Source organism: Ranitomeya variabilis, chromosome 1, assembly GCF_051348905.1.
Source record: "Ranitomeya variabilis isolate aRanVar5 chromosome 1, aRanVar5.hap1, whole genome shotgun sequence".
Taxonomy (NCBI): Eukaryota; Metazoa; Chordata; class Amphibia; order Anura; family Dendrobatidae; genus Ranitomeya; species Ranitomeya variabilis.
The window spans coordinates 508096442-508119328 of record NC_135232.1 but is presented as its reverse complement, the minus strand read 5'-3'; the positions used below and the strand labels follow the sequence as shown (position 1 = coordinate 508119328).

At 46.2% G+C, this 22887-nt stretch overlaps 1 protein-coding gene across 4 annotated transcripts in view; it reads right to left on the bottom strand.

Annotated features, from left to right (window-relative positions):
- LOC143765898 (tetraspanin-33-like) overlaps nucleotides 1-22887 on the bottom strand; it is a 224848-nt gene that overhangs the window by 187422 nt on the left and 14539 nt on the right. For 3 of the 4 annotated variants that reach the window (XM_077253084.1, XM_077253100.1, XM_077253092.1), the window contains exons 2-3: nucleotides 11590-11647; nucleotides 3-127 (exon numbers count right to left, since the gene is read on the bottom strand). In XM_077253084.1, coding sequence (XP_077109199.1) covers nucleotides 3-127; nucleotides 11590-11647 — 183 coding nt within the window. The remainder of the gene's footprint in view (nucleotides 1-2; nucleotides 128-11589; nucleotides 11648-22887) is intronic. The other variant, XM_077253108.1, reaches the window with a different exon arrangement.

The following is a 22887-nucleotide window of genomic DNA, read 5'->3' as shown; positions in this document are numbered from 1 at the left end:
ACGATTTTAAGAAGCAAATGCACATCTCTCAGGGCTCCCATACATCCAAAGAAAGTTATTATAAACATAAGCATTCCTACCACTATTAATAAGATGGCAGGATCAGCAGTAAGGGAATCGACAACACCTGAAATGTATAGTAATAGTGTTAGTGAGTTGTGTAAAGTTTTTAGTCAGGATCACTTGTATGAACATTTCCTCCTTAACAATATGCATGTGTAAATAGAGCGGCAGCTGTAACCGTGACCCTGGTCCTGACTGACAGCAGGCCTTAATATAGAGCCTGCTGTCAATCACTGCCAGGGGCGCAGCTACTGCAGCTGCTTTTCATACAGAGTGATGATTGAAACCATGCTGGCTCCACCCCAATGACTGGAAGCTGAATGCCGGGAGACATATAGTTAATTTTCTCTCGGCAGTTCTTCCCTAAGTGCAGGTGCCAAGCAGGCTCAAAACGTTATTAACATGTAAATTAACTTCATATCTGCAGGGTAATATAATTTTTCACATGACAAGTTCCCTTTAAAACTTTACTTTCCAGATTCATCAGCCCCCAGATTTGGCCCATTCCTCCAGTAACAATAGCTGTACCCACTATTTACAAAAGAAACTGTGCATTTACACTAAATGATTGCAAGCATACTCTCATATCTAGCTTTTATCTCACCCAGAGACACAAGCTAGGAATGATAATTCACCGCAACCCATACTGTGTGCACACCCACACTTTCATTGTGTGAGCTCCACTGGGCTCCTTCAGTGTCAGTGCGAGAAAGTGGACAAGAGAGAAGAGAATAGTACTATAGTTGATGCATAGCTGAGCAACTGCAAGCGAACGCTGCCATCTGCTTGTCAAAGGTGAAAGTGAATGTAAAGGAAGAATTACAGTAGTAGGAACTTAAAATAGTGGGAACTAATTTTCCAACAGGAAGAGTTTAAAGACAATGTCAGGTCAGGTGACACCTGTTGAGGAGACACAGCATTGTATTTTAATTAACCAGATGTCTATTTTTGGCAAGCCAGGAAGAATAGACTGTTATCTGCATGTTGACTTTTGAATTTATGTGTTTCTTTCTGGTTGGTCAAGAAAACACAGACTTTTATTCATACAAGCCTGTAATATTGTCTTGTAAGTTGACATTTGATGTAACATACTGTGCTCTTATCTTGGATGACTAGTGATGTTTGCTGATATGCTAATTACACATTGTCCAGGCCAGCTGGTTTGTTGAATATATTATATAATCAAATAATGCAACTTGATCTTGTCACCATTCTTCCCCTACTGAATGAAGGACACGTTGCAAGTATAAAAAGAGGTTATGTGCCTCTGTAAGACACTGCCAGAGATTCAGCCAAGACATCCAGACATCCAAACATCCAGAGACTCTCTACAGGACAGCAGACAAGACATCATGGCTCCATCACGAGGGACACAGATTTAGCATTCTACAGGATGCCAGCTTAGGGGACCACGATCCCAGCTGGGAGAGTACAGATCTGCTCTATTGACCATCTTGAATCTATGTGTCAAGGGGTTACTGCAACAGAGCGGAGCCAGAAGACCGCTGCATCTGGTTTCTCCTACTACACTGAGAAGAAGCACTTCTCCAATGTATTAAACTTGTTTATTTCTTCCAGCAGAACTGGGGTTTATTGGCCATATTGGAAAACTCGTACATTCAGCTGTGCTCGGTTAGCCACTCCTTTTCCCTATAAAATCTGGGCTCGATTACCAAGTCATTGACAGAGTTAGCAATTTGCTATATGATCTTGGAGTGGGAGAAGCTGGTGTTGTGAAGTAGTGCTGGAGGAGTTTATTAGCGACTGTTGGCTGTTTTGTATGCTTGGAAATTCCTTATCTTTCCATGTTTTACTTTCTTCCCCCTCCCTACACACCCTCGGGAAAACCTTTTTTATATGTGAACGTATATTCTGTGTGTGTGGAGTTTTCAGTTTACCCTTGTCTTCGTCACCTTGATGGGTGGAAGGCTGCAGTGATAGCTGCCACAAGCCTCTACTAGCTTCTCATGGTTTGAGCTCCTGTATGGTCGGCATCCAAGAGAGCTCCTGGACATTGCCAAAGAAACCTGGGAAGTTGAGGTCATGCCATACCAGAGCGCCATAGAGCATGTCGCCCAATTACAGGAGAAGATAGCGACGGTGATGCCAATCATGAAGAAGTATCTTCTGCAGGCGCTGGAAGCCCAGGCAAGGGTGTACAACCGGTCAGGAAGAGTGAGGCAGTTCCAGCCCGGCGACCGCATGCTCATGCTTATCCCCACGGTAGAGAAAAAGTTTCTAGCCAAGTGGCAAGGCCCATATGAGGTAGTGGAGAAGCTGAGTGAAGAGAATTACAAGGTACGCCAGCCAGGCCGAAGGAAGCAGCACCAAATATACCACGTGAATTTGCTCAAGCCATGATGAGAACGGGAATCGATGGAAACCCCTTACCTAAGTGCCAGTCGCCAAGCCACAGTAATTGACATCACAGTGGCAGAGACTCTCACAGCAGCCCAGAGACAGCAGAGTTGGGAACTATTGCAGCAGAACCGTGACCTGTTCTCCAAGTTGCCTGGGCATATGCAGGTGGCAGAGCATGATGTGTTGATGGAGAATTTTGTAAGGATGAACCTCAGGCCATATCGAATCCCAGAATCACATTGGGAGTTAATAACCTATGAGGTGAACAGGATGTTGGACCTTGTGGTAATCGAGGAGTCAAAAAGTGGATGGCTGAGTCCCATAGTTCCCGTGCCGAAGCCCGACTGAGAGTGGCAGTTCTGCAGCGATTACCGCAAACTGAATGAGATCTCCAAATCGGATGCGTATCTGATGCCCCCAGGTGGACAAACTCATTGAGAGATTGGGGACCGCAAGGTACATTACCACCCTAGATCTGATGAAGGGCTATTGGCAGATCCCCATGTCCCAGAGTGCTAAGGAGAACACTAGTTTCTCAATGCCGGATGGGTGTTTCCAATACACCAGGTTGCCTTTTGATCTACAAGGGGCTCCAGCAACCTTTCAGAGGGCTAAGGATTAGAAGTATGCCGCCGCCTACCTGGATGACATTGTGGTCTTCACCCGGACTGGGGTAGTCATCTGCCAAAGGTACAAGCTGTTCTAGATGCGTTGAGGAATTTGGGGTTCACCATCAATCCAAAGAAATGTGCCGTAGGTAAGGAAGTAGCCAAACACCTAGGCTATGTCATGGGGAGGGAAGAGATTAAGCCCCAGATAAACAAGATTGAGGCAATCGAGAAATGGCCACAACCACTATCCAAGAAGCAAGAAACAGTGTTTCTTGGAATTGTGGGTTACTACCGGCGGGTTATCCAAAGGTTCGCCATGATTGCCACACCATTGACGGACCTCCTTCAAGGCAAGGTTGACATTATTGAAGTGGTCTGTAGAGTCTGGGATGGCGTTCCAGGAACTGTATGTAGGCATCAAGTTCTGGTCGCACCAGACTTCAATATGGAGTTCATTGTCCAGACAGATGCAACAGAAGTCGACTTGGGAGCCGTGCTATTCTAAGGAGGTGAATGGGGAGGAGCATCCCATCATGTATCTGAGCAGGAAGCTCTCTTCCTGTGAAAAAAACTATGCCATCGTCAAAAAGAATGCTTGGCTATAAATTGGGCCATGGATACCCTGAGGTACTACCTTCTAGGCCGTAGGTTTAAGCTGGTGTCTGACCATGCCCCTCTGAAGTGGTTGAGGGAAAAGAAGGGTAAGAATGCTCGGGTGACGAGATGGTACTTGGGCCTCCAAGAGTTCACATTTTACGTAGAACATAGGCCATGAAAGTTGCATGGGAATGCAGATGCCCTGTCCAGACTCCTGTAGGAGGGTGGTGCTGTTATGAACACTAAAGGTACCTTCACACTGAACAACTTAACAACGATAACGATAGCGATCCGTGACGTTGCAGCATCCTGGATAGCGATATTGTTGTGTTTGACACGCAGCAGCAATCGGGATCCTGCTGTGACATCGTTGGTCGGAGCTAGAAGGCCAGCACCTTATTTCGTCGCTGGATCACCCGCTGACATCGCTGGATCAGTGTGTGTGTGACGCTGATTCAGCGATGTCTTCACTGGTAACCAGGGTAAACATCGGGTTACTAAGCGCAGGGCCGCGCTTAGTAACCCGATATTTACCCTGGTTACCATTGTAAATGTAAAAAAAAACAAACACTACATACTTACATTCCGGTGTGTGTCGCGTCCGCTTCCCTGCACTGTGTCAGCGCCGGCTGGCCGTAAAGCCGAGCACAGCGGTGACGTCACCGCTCTGCTTTAGGGCCGGCGCTGACACAGTGCAGGGAAGCGGACGCCGGGGGACGCGACAGACACCGGAATGTAAGTATGTAGTGTTTGGTTTTTTTTACATTTACACTGGTAACCAGGGTAAACATCGGGTTACTAAGCGCGGCCCTGCGCTTAGTAACCCGATGTTTACCCTGGTTACCCGGGGACTTCGGCATCATTGGTCGCTGAAGAGCTGTCTGTGTGACAGCTCTCCAGCGACCACACAACGACGAAACAGCGACGCTGCAGCGATCGGCATCGTTGTCTATATCGCTGCAGCGTCGCTTAATGTGATGGTACCTTAAGGAACAAGCTGTTATTTTAAGAGACTGCACCCCCTTGCTGTCGTAATGGAATGTTTTGCTTCTCCCTTGCGAAAGACTGTATAATGGAATGGACTGTGCAGATGGCAGGGGTGGAGCCTGAACTGTGTGTGTGAGCTGAGGCTGCTGCAGAGAGAACTTTGTGCTAATAGCTGCAAGAGAGGAAAACTGTGTCCTGATATGGCTGCAAGAGAGTACCCACAGCCTGTAACGGAGTGGACTTGTGAGATTTGACCGACTTTTCCAGGTGCAGCGAGGGTGGTGTCCTTTGTTAGTTCGAGGAGCCACAAAGATACGGAGAAAGGGATTTACAGTTTCCAGGACCTTCCAGGACCCTGAAGCAAGGAGAAGACCACGTTTCACGGAGCTGGCAGAGAGCCGTGCACACCACCGTGCTAGACTGCTGGGGGCCCCCCGGGACTGGATCTGAGTCCCCAACATCACCGTGAGTTTGTTTTTGTTTTGTGCACATGTTAGGGCCTAGTGTAGGCTTCAATAGTAAGAACACGGCAGCCGTGTAGCCTGCTTAGTAAAGGCCAGGGAGGTTATATGTAGAGTAGCATAATTCTTTGTTTATTGTTTGCATTTACTTGTGTAACATATATTGTAACAGTTGGAACACCGTGCTATTTTACGGACAAGCTAAAGAATATAACTCTTGTAAATTATATTTTGCCATTGCATATCCCTGTTTGCATCTTCCTCATCCACTTCATTCCTTGCCTTCCAATAAATCTACCCTTTGGTGTTTGAACCTCATCTTGTGTACAGTAGTCTTCCTGCACCATGGTGGTCCCCCGGCCATCGCTTCACTCCGCTGCCTAGTGAGTGAAGGTGCCAAACCCCCAGCTTTTGCCAGAGGGGGAATATATGGCAGGGTGGTAGAAGGGACATATGTGTCACTGCACTTAACGGCGTCAGTGATATGAAACCAGAGCATTTTTCTCCAACATACTACATGTTGTGAGGGTTAAGTTGCATAAAAGGGCTGGTTTTATGTGGACCTTCATAGAGCGGGTGGGAGTAGGTCCACTTTATCTTCCCTGGCAGACCTGCCAGGACCTGCGTGAGGTCATGATCATGTGATCAATCACATGATGGGAAAACACAGGCTTAGGTTTAAATAACCGAGCACTACAGGCAGTCTGTATTTGGCTAGCCTGGAGAGAAGAGTCTCCAGAGGCTTTGTGGCTCATCGAGTGCAGACTGAACCTGTGTTGCTCCAGAGCATGGTCCAGCCCGCACAATATGGACCGTGTTGGTGCATTTTTGTTTTCCTGTTATTGTTTTGTTCCTGTTGTAGCCAGAAAGGCTGATTTTTTTCCCCAGGGGTTGGTTTATGCTGCCTGACAATAAACCAACAAGGACTTAATGAGACTGTATTCCCATTTTTTCTACCTCTCCGTGCCGCCACGTGAGTAAACTGCCACAATATATACAGTATATGCGTGTGTATGTATATACATATATATATATATATACAATGCCTACAAGTAGTATTCAACCCCCTGCAGATTTAGCAGGTTTAATAAGATGCAAATAAGTTAGAGCCTTCAAACTTCAAACAAGAGCAGGATTTATTAACAGATGCATAAATCTTACAAACCAAAAAGTTTTGTTGCTCAGTTAAATTTTTATAAATTTTAAACATAAAAGTGTGGGTCAATTATTATTCAACCCCTAGGTTTAATATTTTGTGGAATAACCTTTGTTTGCAATTACAGCTAATAATCATCTTTTATAAGACCTGATCAGGCCGGCACAGGTCTCTGGAGTTATCTTGGCCCACTCCTCCATGCAGATCTTCTCCAAGTTATCTAGGTTCTTTGGGTGTCTCATGTGGACTTTAATCTTGAGCACCTTCCACAAGTTTTCAATTGGGTTAAGGTCAGGAGACTGACTAGGCCACTGCAACACCTTGATTTTTTGCCTCTTGAACCAGGCCTTGGTTTTCTTGGCTGTGTGCTTTGGGTCGTTGTCTTGTTGGAAGATGAAATGACGACCCATCTTAAGATCCTTGATGGAGGAGCGGAGGTTCTTGGCCAAAATCTCCAGGTAGGCCGTGCTATCCATCTTCCCATGGATGCGGACCAGATGGCCAGGCCCCTTGGCTGAGAAACAGCCCCATAGCATGATGCTGCCACCACCATGCTTGACTGTAGGGATGGTATTCTTGGGGTCGTATGCAGTGCCATCCAGTCTCCAAACGTCACGTGTGTGGTTGACACCAAAGATCTCGATCTTGGTCTCATCAGACCAGAGAACCTTGAACCAGTCAGTCTCAGAGTCCTCCAAGTGATCATGAGCAAACTGTAGACGAGCCTTGACATGACGCTTTGAAAGTAAAGGTACCTTACGGGCTCGTCTGGAACGGAGACCATTGCGGTGGAGTACATTACTTATGGTATTGACTGAAACCAATGTCCCCACTGCCATGAGATCTTCCCGGAGCTCCTTCCTTGTTGTCCTTGGGTTAGCCTTGACTCTTCGGACAAGCCTGGCCTCGGCATGGGAGGAAACTTTCAAAGGCTGTCCAGGCCGTGGAAGGCTAACAGTAGTTCCATAAGCCTTCCACTTCCGGATGATGCTCCCAACAGTGGAGACAGGTAGGCCCAACTCCTTGGAAAGGGTTTTGTACCCCTTGCCAGCCTTGTGATCCTCCACGATCTTGTCTCTGATGGCCTTGGAATGCTCCTTTGTCTTTCCCATGTTGACCATGTATGAGTGCTGTTCACAAGTTTGGGGAGGGTCTTAAATAGTCAGAAAAGGCTGGAAAAAGAGATAATTAATCCAAACATGTGAAGCTCATTGTTCTTTGTGCCTGAACTACTTCTTAATACTTTAGGGGAACCAAACAGAATTCTGGTGGGTTGAGGGGTTGAATAATAAATGACCCTCTGAAAAAACTTTACACAATTTAAAAAAAAATAAACAAAGAAATAACATTCTTTTTTGCTGCAGTGCATTTCACACTTCCAAGCTGATCTACAGTCCGATTGTCACAATGCCAAGTTAATTCCAAATGTGTAAACCTGCTAAATCTGCAGGGGGTTGAATACTACTTGTAGGCACTGTATATGTGTGTATATACATATATATATATATATTATAGCTCTGGCAAAAATTAAGAGACCACCACATCAAAATCCTATCATGGTCAGCCCAATCTCCAGACCTGAACCCCATTGAAAACCTCTGGAATGTAATCAAGAGGAAGATGAATAGTCACAAACCATCAAATAAAGAAGAACTGCTTACATTTTTGCTCCAGGAGCAGTGTGAAAGACTGGTGGCAAGCATGCCAAGCCGCATGAAAGCTGTGATTAAATGATTATGAACTTGTTTTCTTTGCATTATTTGAGCTCTGAAAGCACTGTTTTTTTTATTTTGACCATTTCTCCTTTTCAGAAAAAAAATACAAAATGTATTGCTTGGAAATTCGGATACATGTTGTCAGACGTTTATACGCTAAAAGAACAATTTACATTTTTCTCAAAAATATACCTATAAAGAGAAATATCAGAGAAATTGAAAATTTTGAACTGGTCTTAATTTTTCCCAGAGTTGTATGAGCCCGGCGTTACCCGAGCATAGTAACTAACTGTAATTAGTTAGTTATAACAAATTATAATGATTCTATTGCAAATAAAAGCATTTCACATCATATATTCAACACTACAGATTTGCAACCCAAATTAACTAAATGATTACCCAAGTATTGATAGTATTTTATTTTCAACTCATTCAAGAGCCTTTTGATAGACAACATTTTTGGTTTTTCCTTCCGATGCAAAGATGAACAGATTTTTGGCAGTTCCAACTCTTGAACAGGCCACATAAAGTTGACCATGAGAAAAGCATGGAGATTGCAAATTGATCCCTACTACTTTCAAGGACAGTCACTGAGCCTTGCTAATGGACATAGCGAATGCCAGTCGAACTGGAAACTGGAGGCGTTTAAAATCGAAAGGTAAATTAGATGGAATGAGTGGAATTCTTGGAAGGAAAATGTCCTCAATAGCATTTATTGGCAAGCAATGCTCTCAATCTGCACATGCGCAGCCAACTGTGTTTCGAGGACCAGTGTGGGAAGGCGCACAAGAAAAAGAAATTGTCGCTGTTGAACATAGCAATGCTCCTGCACTGGTACACGAAGCACAACTGGTGCCATTTTGTTGAAGCTAATTTTTTTTATCACAATATTAACCCCTTAACGACTGCCGATATGACTTTTAACGGCGGCAGTTAAGGGGCCTTATTCCTCCTGCACCTCATGCTCCTTCTTTTTACCCAACCTACTCCTGCACCTCACAATTCTGCTTTATACACAGCATTTTTCTGCAGCATAGCTTTTCTCCTTTATAGTCGCCTCCACCAGCAGCACCTCACACTCCTCTTCCATATACGTACATTTGGAAACACTTTATCCCGAGATAAATTGCACTAATTGCAATAAAGCATATCGTATACACAGCCTACTTCTTCAGCAACACCACACTTTTCTCCTTTAGACCTCGTTCACACGTTATACGGTCAGTATTTTTACCTCAGTATTTGTAAGCTTGGTGTTAAACAATCAGAGGAAAAGCATATTAGAAACATGTCACCACTTCTGTATTTTTTTCCCACTCGTGGTTTTGAGTTATAAACGCATGACACTTGCATTACACTTGTCCGACTTTCTTGCACCAAAATCGGACCGATTTTAAAATCGCTAGTGTGACTCCAGCCTAAGTGTGCAAATTGTGGGGGAAGAGTGCCAAACTGAATTTTTGCCCCAGGTGCTAGAAAACCTAGATACACCTCTGTACCACCATAAGGCAGGGTTCACATTGCATCAATGGCAATGCGCTATGTAACGGATGCGTTAGCGCCCCCATTGACTGCCATTATGTAGCACATAGCTAACGCATGTCATAATCGGCATGTGTTAGCGATGTGCTGTCATTCTGTGACGGACCCTCGGACGCGGTCTGCAGCGTTTCCTGGTCCTTCACGATAGCGTAGGTGGAGCATCTGCGCTATCGTGATCGCATAATGCAATCTTTAAAAGGCACTAGCGTTGGTGCAATCCATTTAACGCATGCGTTGAACGGACTGCACCAACGCAATGTGAACCCAGCCTAAGTCACAATTAGGCTCTGTCAGGTGATTTCATGTAACCAGAACCACGGGCAGCAAGAATCAGTGGCAGGTTACCATCATATTGCCGATCGCCGATAGCTGCTGCTGCTCAGGAGCGGGCGGCGCCATCTTGGAGTCGGAAATGGTTTATTCTTTTCTAGCAAGATGGCGCTTGTGCAATAGCAGCTATCAGATCACCTCTATATACACCGACAGCTGCTGCATACATTCATTAAGTAAACTAGGTGGCAGGTCAGTGAGAGATCAGTGACTGTCAGCAGTCTGCATTATGAATACCTAATCAGAGCACCACATGAAGACCCACCCACAGGCCGCCCCGCAGCATAAGCATATCATTAATTCAAAACTGAAAATAAAGCTTAAACAACAACCACAAGACGGATTTCATCAACCAAGGTATCATTGTAATCAGTATAAGGGCGGTGACCTGACACTGTGTGTTGGTTACTGTGCACAATTCTGCTGACAGGTTCCCTTTAAGGCTGGAGTCACACCAGTGTATAGCTTCCAAAAGCATTTGATGCGATATGTTAATGACCCTTGGCTCCTGCTCCGTTGCAAGCATGAGCCGAGTGTCAGTGCTCTGTGCTCCAAACCTGTCTCTCATATAGGAGTTTGTTGGTCTGCACCTGCAAAGGGGTCCACCTGTTTTCCTGTGGGCCAGTCCTAGCCTTCATTGGTTTACACATCTGGAGCGTCCTCTAGGGCTGTGGGGTACTCGACGGTTCTTAAGGGGGTGGTCACGGCAGCAGTGACCAGGTCCGTGGCCCTGGACATCCAATAACAGTGAATTGAAAGGGGAATAAAGTTTATAGGGGATTAGTTTGTGACGCCACCTGTGATGTTCGGCAATAAGAAAATGGCCGACGCTGCGATTCTGGTCTACTGGGGCGGTTGGTGATGCAGCTGAGATGTTACAGCTCTCCACGGGTAGAGCTAGACCCCAGGGCAATGAAAGTGTTAAAGTCAATGACGAACTGGTGTAGTGCAGGGCAGGTGAAACAGTAAATAATATTGAGGACACAACAGGGTGCATATTCCATACTTTACTCACAGCTCTTAGATGCAATCCCCAGCCGGGTGCTGTGTCCTCCGGGTCTGTGATCCAGCCACCTCTCAGGTAAATTGGGTCCACTTTCCGGAGACTCCCTTTCTTATGTTCCTTCCCTGCCATCTCTTTCTGTGCTGGCTTCGCCCTCCTGCCCTGCGCCTCACACACAGTGTCCCAAGCCAGCAGCCTCAGGTCCTGTCGGGCAACCTTCTCTTGGTCCCCTTGATCCTATACGGCTGCCTTTTCAGCAAATGTGTATGGCTGTGACTGTGGCACATACAGTTACCACAGCCTCCAGCTTGCTAGCTGAGCCTTGTAGTTCTCCACTAGTCTGGGGGCCGGGTCCCCCACTGTGACCTGATCCTTCCACACGCCAACAGTCGGCGTGAATTCAGGTGCCCAGGGTGGATTCCTCACTTCCCTGGCCCCTAGGACCCCTTCACTCTCTCTCAGGAGCTCCTCTCTGCACATCTGCTCCCAACTGTCTCTCTCACTAACTCCTCCCACACCCTCTGCCTAATTCTCCCCTCCTCCTCCTGAGATGAGGCCCTCCCTAAATAGGGTCCACGCAGATCCCCTGGTCTGCAGTGGTGTAGTGTTGGATGCTAAAGTGTGGGTCTCGGGGAGTGCCCCCTCCTTACCTGAGAGCGGAGTACCACACCTCTGGCTGAGGTGCAGTACCTCTGTGGCAACTGGACCCTCAGGGGTGCCACACATTCGCATAAGAGAATTACCAGAAACTAAAGAAACTCACCTGTCTCTTTACATAGTTTAGCATAGAATCCGACTGCAATCAGTAGTCCACTGGCAACCTGCAAAAGGATTTTTTGTTATGTCAATGCATACAACCATCTTGTCTGTAATGTTTCACATTCTCAGTTCTTTAATCAAATTTTATATTAAACTAAGATTTTTAAGTTTATAATAAATACTTAAAGCATCACTCCATTTTTTTATTGCACTGCTAGAATGGTGCTTTAACCCCTTTCTGCCAGCTGACGGAATAGTACGTCAGCTGGCAGATCCCCTGCTTTAAGGTGGGCTCCGGCGGTGAGCCCACCTTAAAGCCGCATCTGTTTTGTACAGCTGACATGTGCGCGCAATGAGCGCGAGCGGAATCGCGATCCGCCCGCGCCCATTAACTAGTTAAATGCCGCCGTCAAGCGCTGACAGCGGCACGCACCGCTGACCCCCGTCACATGATCGGGGGTCAGCGGTGCATTGCCATAACAACCAGAGGTCTCCTTGAGACCTCTATGGTTGTTGATGGCCGAATGCTTTGAGCGCCACACATTTCTACTACATAGAGGTGATCTGTACTTCATCTCTATGTAGCAAAGGCGATCGTGTTGTGCATGCTTCTAGCCTCCTATGGAGGCTATTGAAGCATGCCAAAATTAAAAAAAAAAAATAGTGTTTAAAAATATAAAAAAAATAAAAAATATATAAAAGTTTAAATCACCCCCCTTTCGCCCCAATCAAAATAAAAGAATTTAAAAAAAATCAAACCTACACATATTTGGTATCGCCGCGTTCAGAATCGCCCGATCTATCAATAAAAACAAAGGATTAACCTGACCGCTAAATGGCGTAGCGAGAAAAAAAATCAAAATGCCAAAATTACGGTTTTTTTGGTCGCCGCGACATTGCATTAAAATGCAATAATGGGCGATCAAAACATCAAAATATCTGCACCAAAATGGTATCAATAAAAATGCCAGCTCGGCACGCAAAAAATAAGCCCTCACCTGACCCCAGATCACGAAATATGGAGACGCTATGGGTATCGGAAAATCGTGCAATTTTTTTTTTTTTTTTTTGTGCAAACTTTGGAATTTTTTTCCACCACTTAGATAAAAAATAACCTACACATGTTAGATGTCTATGAACTCGTAATGACCTGGAGAATCATAATAGCAGGTTAGTTTTAGCATTTGGTGAACCTAGCAAAAAAGCCAAACAAAAAACAAGTGTGAGATTGCACTTTTTTTGCAATTTCATCACACTTGGAATTTTTTTCCCGTATTCTGTTGCACGGCATGGTAAAACCAATGGTATCATTCAAAAGTACATCTCGTCCCGCAAAAAATAAGCCCTCACATGGCCATATTGACGGAAAAATTAAAAAGTTATGGTTCTGGGAAGGAGGGGAGCGAAAAACGAAAATGAAAAAACGGAAAAAGCTCCGGGGGTGAAGGGGTTAAATGTAGGTCCCCTGTCTGATAATCACCTGTCCCCGCATTCATCAGTTTCCAGCATCGCGGAGGTCGGTCTGCATCGAAAAACGACTTGCTTGCAGTTCCAGTGTTTCATGTAGCTCTGTTGAGGTCACATTTCAATACAAGTCTAAGAGAGCCTTGTTCTGGCTCTCATAGACTCGTATTGAGAGCGTGTGATGTAGCTTCTAACTTCCGGCCAGTCAGAAGCTACTGTCACAAGATGGCGCTGGGGGACCAGAGCAGCACTGAAAAAACTATAACGACTAGTGTTGAGCGAGCATGCTTGCCACTGCTTGGTACTCGCCCAAGCATCTCACTGCTCGGGTCCCCGCCCTGCATGTTTGGCGCTCTTTAGAGAGCCAATGAACATGCAGGGATTGTCTGTACTGTAATGCTGCAGCCATGTTGGTTGTGGCATTACAGTGATTGGCTGGCCGCACAGCGTCATCAGGTCTATATCATACCTGTCGCCGCCATGCTCATCACAGTCTGCTATGGAATCAGGCAGTGGCAGTATAGGGAGAGTTGCTGCTGAGCTATGGAGAGATTTGCTTGGCTCTAACTTAGTGTGGGTAATGGGTATACAATATATAATACACATATCCATCTCAGCTAACAGTCCTTCTGAGGACTAATAAAGCTGCATAGATATCAGTGCTAGGCAGGCAGGCAATGTATGTGGCAGAGTAGTGCATACAGCAAGAGGGTCCATTCCAGTTCTGTCTGCTGCTGCTGCTATTACAGATATTTGCAGACATAGCCCCAGGTATCAGGAGCCAGGAATATTTTTTTTACAGGCCAGCTATTTAAAACAGTGGTTTTTCTGTCACACGGATAAGAGATAAAAAATGCGCTCCAAATTCTGCCATTTCTCCCCTCCCTTTAAATTTTGTTGCAGTGTGTTGTTGAAGTTAATGACACCAGTTTGCTGGTAAAAATAGTTACCTACATGCCATCTATTTCAAACAGTGGTTTGTCTGTCAAACAGATCAGAGACAAAAAGTGGGCTCAAAATTTTGCCATTTATGTCCTCCCTTTAAATTTTGTTGCAGTGTGTTAGCGAAGTTTTTGACACCAGTTTGCTGGTAAAAATAGCTACCTACAGGCCAGCTATTTCAAACTGCGGATTGTCCGTCACATGGATCACATGTAAGTGCGCTCCAAATTCAGCCATTTGTAGTGAACATGGAAAATGTTGTTATCCATTTAAAATGGGCATGGCACGTGGCAAAGGATGGGGAAGTGGATGTGATGGTGATGGTGCATGCAGAGGCTGAGGCCGTGGGCAAGCTGAAATTGTGCCACAACAAACACCCACATCTTCTTGCCCGACCTTCCTGTCCCAATTACTAGGGGACCGCAGCACACTACTATTGAATCCAGAGCAGTGTCAAAAGGTTGTTGGCTGGATAGAGGATAATGCTTCCATTCACTTTGCCGCCACCACCACCACCACACACTGTCTTCCACATGGTTAAGTCTCAGTAGCCGTGAGTCTGGACTGCATATTCCTCATACTGATCCTCCTTCCTCCCATCATGCCGAGTGCCCGGAGACAACTGATCCCACACTTGGACACTCCGAAGAGCAATCAGCAATCAGTTCACTTTTCCATTTATAGGTTCGGGCCTCTCACCCAGTCCACTTGGAGGGGGACAAGATAAGATTGCCTGTAGCGATGCCCAAATATTTGAGCAGCCACGGTCACACGAAGGTGATGGTGGGAAACTGTCACAAGAGGTGGACGATGATGAGATACAATTGCCGGGAGGAGGACCAGGTTGGGGAAGTGGAAGACAAGATGGTGGATGAAATATAGTAATTGACCCAAGCTGGCAGGAGGATATGCAGAGCTAGGACAGCAGCATACAGGGTGAGGGAGGCATAGCACCCCAACAGGCAGGAAGAAGCAGTGTGATGGCCGCAGACAGAAGGCGGGCAACCGTTTCCCGTAACACCAACATGACGGAAGTTGCCAGTCCAACTGTTAGGTCTTCCCGAGTCTGGTTGTTATTTAAAGACTCTAACGATAACCCCAAAAGGCCATTTGCACCACCTGCCAGGCCAGTAACAGCAGGGGTAGCAAAACTACCAGTCAGACCACCACCAACATGATCAGGACCCATGGCAGCAAAAGCACTCGACTTTGTGGGCCGAACCCCAGGCTCCAGGAACAGTGTCTGCGGATCACACCACTGCTTCTTCTGCTATTTTGCGTGCATGTCAGTCCCCTGTCCATGGTGCATGCGAAGATGCCTCCTGCCCTGCACCTGTCACTGCACACACTCAACAAGCACCATCATCAAGCACGTCCACATCCTTGTCCCAGTGCAGCGTTCAGTTGTCCATACCCCAGTCCTTAGAACGCAAGCGCAAATATGCAGCCAACACCCCACAGGCCACTAAATTCACACATTTCGCGACTGCTTGTGCTCAAAATGTTGCCTTTTAGGCTTGTGGAGACGGAAGCTTTCCACAACCTGATGGTGACGGCCATCAGTACTCGGTCCCCAGCCACTAATATTTCTCCCGGTGTGCTGTCCCCGCATTACACAAGCAAGTGTTCCATAACATTAGCCGTGCCCTCAATAATGCAGTTACTGGGAAAGTCCACCTAACCACGCACATATGGACAAGTGCTTGTGGGCAGAGACGGTACATCTCGCTGACTGCACACAGGATTAACATAGTGGAAACCGGGACCCAGTCAGATCTTGGGATAAAACACATCCTCCTGACGCCGAGGATTGTGGGCCATAGGTCATCAGGGTTGCCCCCAAAGTATACAGCTCCTGCACCTCCTCCTCCTCCTCCTTCTAAGCCTCCATCTCCGAAATGACCACATCAGTCAAAAGCTGGAAGCACTGCAGCACTGCCTCAGCCAAGATGCAACAGGCTGTGCTGAAGCTAATATGCTTAGGTGACAAACCGCACAATGCTGAAGAGTTGTGGACAGCTCTGAAAGAGCAAGCAGATCTGTGGCCGACACCGCTGAACCTACAGCCAGGCATGGTCATATGTGACAAAGGTCAGAACCTGCTGGTGGCTCTGAGGTGAGGTGATCTCACACACGTACCATGCCTGGCCCATCTGCTTAACCTTGTGGTTCAGTGGGTTCTTAAAACCTACCCGGAGCAGCCGGATCTGCTTGTCAAAGTACATCGCCTGTGTGCCCATTTTAGAAAGTCAGCTACAGCTTCCACTGCCCTTGCTGTGCTTCAGCAGCATTTGCAGCTGCCGGTTCACCGTCTGGTGTGTGAAGCCCCTTCGCGTTGGAACTCTATACTGCAGATTTTGGAAAGGATTTGTGAGCAGAAGAGGGCAGTTGTTGACTACCAGCATCAACAAGTCTGTCAGTGTTAATTTCAGACTCCACACATAAGACATCAGGCGTGGACATGGATATCAGACATATGTACCATCCTCCCAAACCAAGATGGTGATGGTGAGCGGTGATGATGTCATAATTCACGTCACCATCTCGCTTCTCTGTGTTCTAAAACGCTGTTGCTCACAATCAAAAAGGAGGCATTGAAGGCGGAACACGATGAGATGGAGAAAGGAACCATACAGTATGATTATACACAGCCCAGCCTCATCTCATCCTAATGTTGATTGGGTGACAATGGAGGAGGAAGAACAGGAGCTAGTTTCATGCTCTATAGACTGTACTACCTGCACAACTGTCATACTGTCTGTTCAGCGTAGATGGCCTGAGGACAGGGAGGAGGAGGAAGAGAGCATGGTCAGTTGTCCTCTTTGTGAGGACATGCAAGTCTTGCCTGTTAGCAGTCTGACACATATGGCTGAGTTTATGTTACGCTGCCTTTCAGGTGACCCTCGCATTCTCAAAATTTTGGGTGACAGTCATTACTGGTTGGTGACATTTCTACACCCACGCTACAAGGAAAAATTTCTATCTTTTATTCCCGAGGCAGACAGGTGTACTAAAATGGGGCAGTACCAGTGGGTCCTTGCTGCAGAATTATTAAAAAAATTCCCATCTGAAAATGCTGGTGGCAGAGGTCACAGTTCATTGAACAACCAAGGAGTACAGGCAAGAGAGACACAACTCCAATCCAGCAGAGGCAGGGGAACACTGTCAAAGTTCTGAGAGAGTTTTCTCAGACACAGGACCGGCGTCAGCACCCGGCATACCCGGGCAAGTGCCAGGCCCTGGCGAGACAGGGGGGCCCATTCAGGGCCGGTGTGAGGGGCAGGCAGCTGCCAGTGCCTAGGGCCCCCGCTCCCCCAGGGGCCCTCAGCTAGCGGCACATCACGCAGCTGCTATGGGGCCCCTGTGAGGCAGTGGGGCCCGCCTGTTGCAAGCGCCAACTCCCCGCCGCCGCTTTGAAATTTACCGGTGTGGCGCGGGAACGTTGAGAGGTGAGGAGTGTTTTTGGTTTTTTTTAACTATAACAGTGAGTACTGGACTATGGGGCCATTCTTGGGGGGAGGGGGGCTGTGCTGTATAATACATGTCTGTGCTATATACTACATGGCTGTTCTATATACTACATGGGCCATGTTATATACTAGGTGGGCTGTTATATGCTACGTGGGCTGTGCTATATACTACATGGCTGTTCTATATACTACGTGGGCCGTGTTATATACTATGTGGGCTGTTTTATGCTACGTGGGCTGTGTTATATACTACATGGCTGTTCTATATACTACTTGGGCTGTGTTATATAATATGTGGCTGTGCTATATACTATATGGGCTGCGCTATATACTATGTGGCTGTGTTATATGCTACGTGGGCTGTTATATACTACATGGCTGTTTTATATGCTACGTGGCTGTGTTATATACTACATGGCTGTGTTATATGCGATCATGAATAGTGGTATGTGTTAAAGGGGGGCCCACTGAGACTCTTTCGCCCGGGGCCCTCAAAAACCTGGAGCCGCCCTGCTCAGACACTCCCATCGCACAGGCCCAGAGGCGCGGGGTACTCTCAGAAGGAGTGCAAAGTTTGGAAAGATGCTGAGGGAGTAACTTGCTGACCGTACGAACATTCTCCATGATTCCTCTGTGTCTTATAATTATTGGGTATCCAAGCTGGACACGTGGCATGAACTGGCTCTCTACGCCTTAAAGGTCCTGGCCTGCCCGGCCGCTAGCGTTTTGTCAGAGTGGGTTTTTAGTGCCGCTGGTGGAATTATAACTGATGAGCGCATCCGCCTGTCAACTGAAAATGCTGACTGGCTGACTCTTATAAAAATGAACAAGGGCTGGATTGGGCCTAACTTCTCAACACCACCAAATGATAAGCAGGATAACAAACTCAAATTGTCTTTTTTTGGGAGGTCTATTCCCATGCACCACTTCACACTCACACATGGGTATAAGCTTCCTGATTTTGGCTATTTGATGTTGTCCTCCTCCTTCTCCTCATCTTCATCCTCCACCACCATATCACCAGGGTGAACGTGGTCCGTGGCGGAACACCCACATAATTTTTTTAAAGGGTGTTTATGATGTCCGTAAAAAATTTTTTTTAGACAGTATGTTCATGTATACTCCCCAGGGGTAAATGTTTGTCAGCCCATACACTTAGTGCATGGGCATTACAAGTATAGGAGACCCGCTCCTTTCTAATGAGAATATTTTTTTTATGAGGCCCTCCTACACATCTTTTCCAAGGTGTATTGGGGTGTCCAAATTTTTGGCAGCCAGTGCATTCACAGCATAGGCAAAAAGTATGGGAGACACACTTCCTAATAATGGGAACATTGTTTTATGAGGCCCTGCTCCACATCTCTTTCAAGGGGTATTGGGGTGCTTCCAAATTTTTGGCAGCCCTTGCATTCATTGCATAGGCAAACAGTATGGGAGACACATTTCCTAATAATGGGAACATTGTTTTATGAGGCCTTTCATGTCTTTTCCAAGGGGTATTGGGGTTCATCCAAATTTTTGGCAGCCCTTGCATTCACTACATTGTCAAACAGTATGGGAGACCCACTTCCTAATAGTTAAAAAATTGTTTTATGAGGCCATCCTCCGCATTTCTTCCAAGGTGTATTGGGGTGTGTCCAAATTTTTGGCAGCCCTTGCATTCACTGCATAGGCAAACACTATGGGAGACACACTTCCTAACAATGGGAACATTTTTTATGAGGCCCTCCTCCACGTGTCTTCCAAGGGGTATTGGGGTGCATCCAAATTTTTGGCAGCCCTTGCATTCACTGCATAGGCAAACACTATGGGAGGCACACTTCCTAATAATGGGAACGTTGTTTTCAGGAGGCCCTCTTGTACGTCTATTCAAAGGGGTATTGGGGTGCATCCAAATTTTGGGCAGCCCTGCCACTAACTGCATACGCAATAACAGTATAGGAAACCCACTGTTTAGTTATGGGAACAACAAAGCATAGCTGGCTGATGGCTCTGTAAGAATAATGAGGGCCGACTGCTGACCGTTTAAGAATAGTAAAGGCTGCCTGATGGCCCTATAAAAATAGGCTTTGTGACTTTCAGAGTCCCTCCTTCATTAATGAAACAGGATGTGTCTGATGATGTGTCACACACCACATGGCCAGATAAGGTTGTAAAATGTTAACATGACATTTCCCAGTGAATGCATTTGTCTAGGTTGAAAGTAATGCTAAAGTTCAAAAACGGATCAAAAATGCTACGTGTAAACATAGTCCAAGGTGTGGAGTAGCATTCTTGGTTTTGGTTATTTATTTTGCCTTATATACAAGTCATTACTCTGGAAAGGATGTTCCTTAACATATTTCCCAGGACAATCCACTTTGGTTTCGTTTTTGTATGTTTTATTGTGAGTCTGTAAAAGTGGCGTAAGACTCTGACAACATTGTTGTCACGGGAAGACTAGGAGAACGAGAGCTAATAACCCGGGCCCCTGCAATTTCCCTCAGACTAGGGAAATCCTGACTGACCCTCTACCTGGAGTTTACACTGAAGGTGTGCATGTCCAGGCCTCGAACCTCACCCTGTCTCCTGAGCTCAGCCCTAGGCTGAAACCTCCGCACACCACCCAGTGAAGAGGTAATACTCCAATACCCACAGTTAGCACAGACAAGGATAAAGGAAAATACACACCACGCTGCAGACACTCAGGAATACACTATAAATGTGCAGGGCAAAATAAATACAAATATAGGAAGGAGTAAATAAGACAAAGGAAAATACACCACCAGCAACGATACTCCAACCACCAGCTCTCCTCTCCAGACCGAGATAACAATGCACAAGACAGAAGCTATAATCGGCGACGCCCAATGATCAGGAGAACTATTTAAAGGCAATGGGAACGGCCCAGTTTCCAATCTGAGGATTTGGTAAATTAACCCCGGAACAGCTAGATAAAATCTAGCAGACGCCAATGAGCAAATAGTGGTCAAAAGCGGAATTACCGCTGTCTGTCGGACGACTTGGTCTGAACAGCGTCCGAAATGACAGTACCCCGCCTTCTACGAGGGACCCCAGGTGTTGTGAATTCCGTTCTCGGACTCCCTCCTGTGGTCATGAATGGTACTTTGGTTAGTTCTGCTCTTGGGCTCCCTCTGGTGGCTTCGAGCAGAACTGCTGGTCACTAGGTTGGCTTTATCAGCTGCTCTCGTTATGTTGCTATGCTGGCTTCCCTATTTAACTCCACTCAGATCGTTACCTCATGCCAGCTGTCAATGTATCAGAATTGGTTCAGATCTCTCTTGGACTTCTCTGAGGACCTGTCTACTCCAGCAGAAGCTAAGTCCCTGCTAGTTCATTTGTTGTTACTGCTGCCTGAATATATTTCTTAGTACTGCTAAATTCTCGTCCAGCTTGCTATCATGATATTTCCTTGCTAGCTGGAAGCTCTGGGGTGCAGTGTTGCACCTCCACACCGTGAGTCGGTGCGGGGGTCTTTTTGCATACTCTGTGTGGTTTTGTAGTTTTTTTATGCTGACCGCATAGTATTCTTTTCTATCCTCTGACTGTTTAGTAAGTCTGGCCTCCTTTGCTGAAACCTGTTTCATTCCTGTGTGACTTTCTTCTTAACTCACAGTCAATATATGTGGGGGGCTGCCTTTACCTTTGGGGAATTTCTCTGAGGCAAGGTTAGGCTTCTATTTCTATCTTTAGGGGTAGTTAGCTCTTAGGCTGTGAAGAGGCGTCTAGGGAGAGTTAGGTATGCTCCACGGCTATTTCTAGTGTGTGCGATAGGAGTAGAGTTTGTGGTCAGCAGAGTTCCCACGTCCCAAGAGCTAGTTCCATTTTTGAGTTTACTCATCAGGTCATTCCAGGTGCTCCTAACCACCAGGCCCATAACAGTACAGCTGGCCCATAAAGTGTTAATGCATCTCAAAAGAGGGATAAGAGAAGATCTGAACCCATTTTTTTTTCTTTGCAGTGTCTTTTGTCTCTCTTTTCCCCTTAACCTCTGGGTGGTTCAGGACTCAGGTGTAGATATGGATATTCAAGGTCTGTCCTCTTGTGTGGATCATCTCACTGCAAGGGTACAAAGCATTCAAGATTATGTAGTTCAGAATCCGATGTTAGAGCCTAGAATTCCAATTCCTGATTTGTTTTCTGGGGATAGATCTAAGTTTCTGAATTTCAAAAATAATTGTAAACTGTTTCTTGCTTTGAAACCCCGCTCCTCTGGTGACCCCATTCAGAAAGTAAAAATTATTATTTTTTTGTTGCGTGGTGACCCTCAAGACTGGGCATTCTCCCTTGCGCCAGGAGATCCTGCATTGCTTAATGTAGATGCGTTTTTTCTGGCGCTTGGATTGCTTTATGACGAACCGAATTCAGTGGATCAGGCAGAGAAAATTTTGCTAGCTTTGTGTCAGGGTCAGGATGAAGCGGAGATATATTGTCAGAAGTTTAGAAAATGGTCTGTGCTTACTCAGTGGAATGAGTGTGCCCTGGCAGCAATTTTTAGAAAGGGTCTTTCTGAAGCCCTTAAGGATGTTATGGTGGGATTCCCCACGCCTGCTGGTCTGAATGAGTCAATGTCCTTGGCCATCCAAATTGATCGGCGTTTGCGCGAGCGCAAAATTGTGCACAGTTTGGCGGTGTCCTCTGAGCAGAGGCCTGAGCTTATGCAATATGATAGAACTTTGACCAGAACTGAACGGCAAGAACACAGACGTCAGAATAGGCTGTGTTTTTACTGTGGTGACCCCACTCATGCTATCTCTGATTGTCCTAAGCGCACTAAGCGGTTCGCTAGGTCTGTCACCATTGGTACTGTACAGCCTAAATTTCTTTTGTCTGTTACTCTGATTTGCTCTTTGTCATCCTACTCGGTTATGGCATTTGTGGATTCAGGCGCTGCCCTGAATTTGATGGACTTGGAGTTTGCCAGGCGCTGTGGTTTTTTCTTGGAGCCTTTGCAGTATCCTATTCCCTTAAGGGGAACTGATGCCACGCCGTTGGCCAAGAATAAACCTCAGTACTGGACTCAGTTGACCATGTGCATGGCTCCTGCACATCGGGAAGATGTTCGCTTTTTGGTGTTGCATAATTTGCATGATGTGGTCGTGTTGGGTTTGCCATGGCTACAGGTTCATAATCCAGTATTGGATTGGAAATCAATGTCTGTGTCTAGTTGGGGTTGTCAAGGGGTACATGACGATGTTCCATTGGTGTCAATTTCTGCTTCCACTCCTTCTGAAGTCCCTGAGTTTCTGTCGGATTACCAGGATGTATTTGATGAGCCCAAATCCAGTGTCCTACCCCCTCATAGGGATTGTGATTGTGCTATAAATTTGATTCCTGGTAGTAAGTTTCCTAAGGGCCGACTTTTCAATTTATCCGTGCCAGAGCACACCGCTATGCGGACTTATATAAAGGAGTCCTTGGAGAAA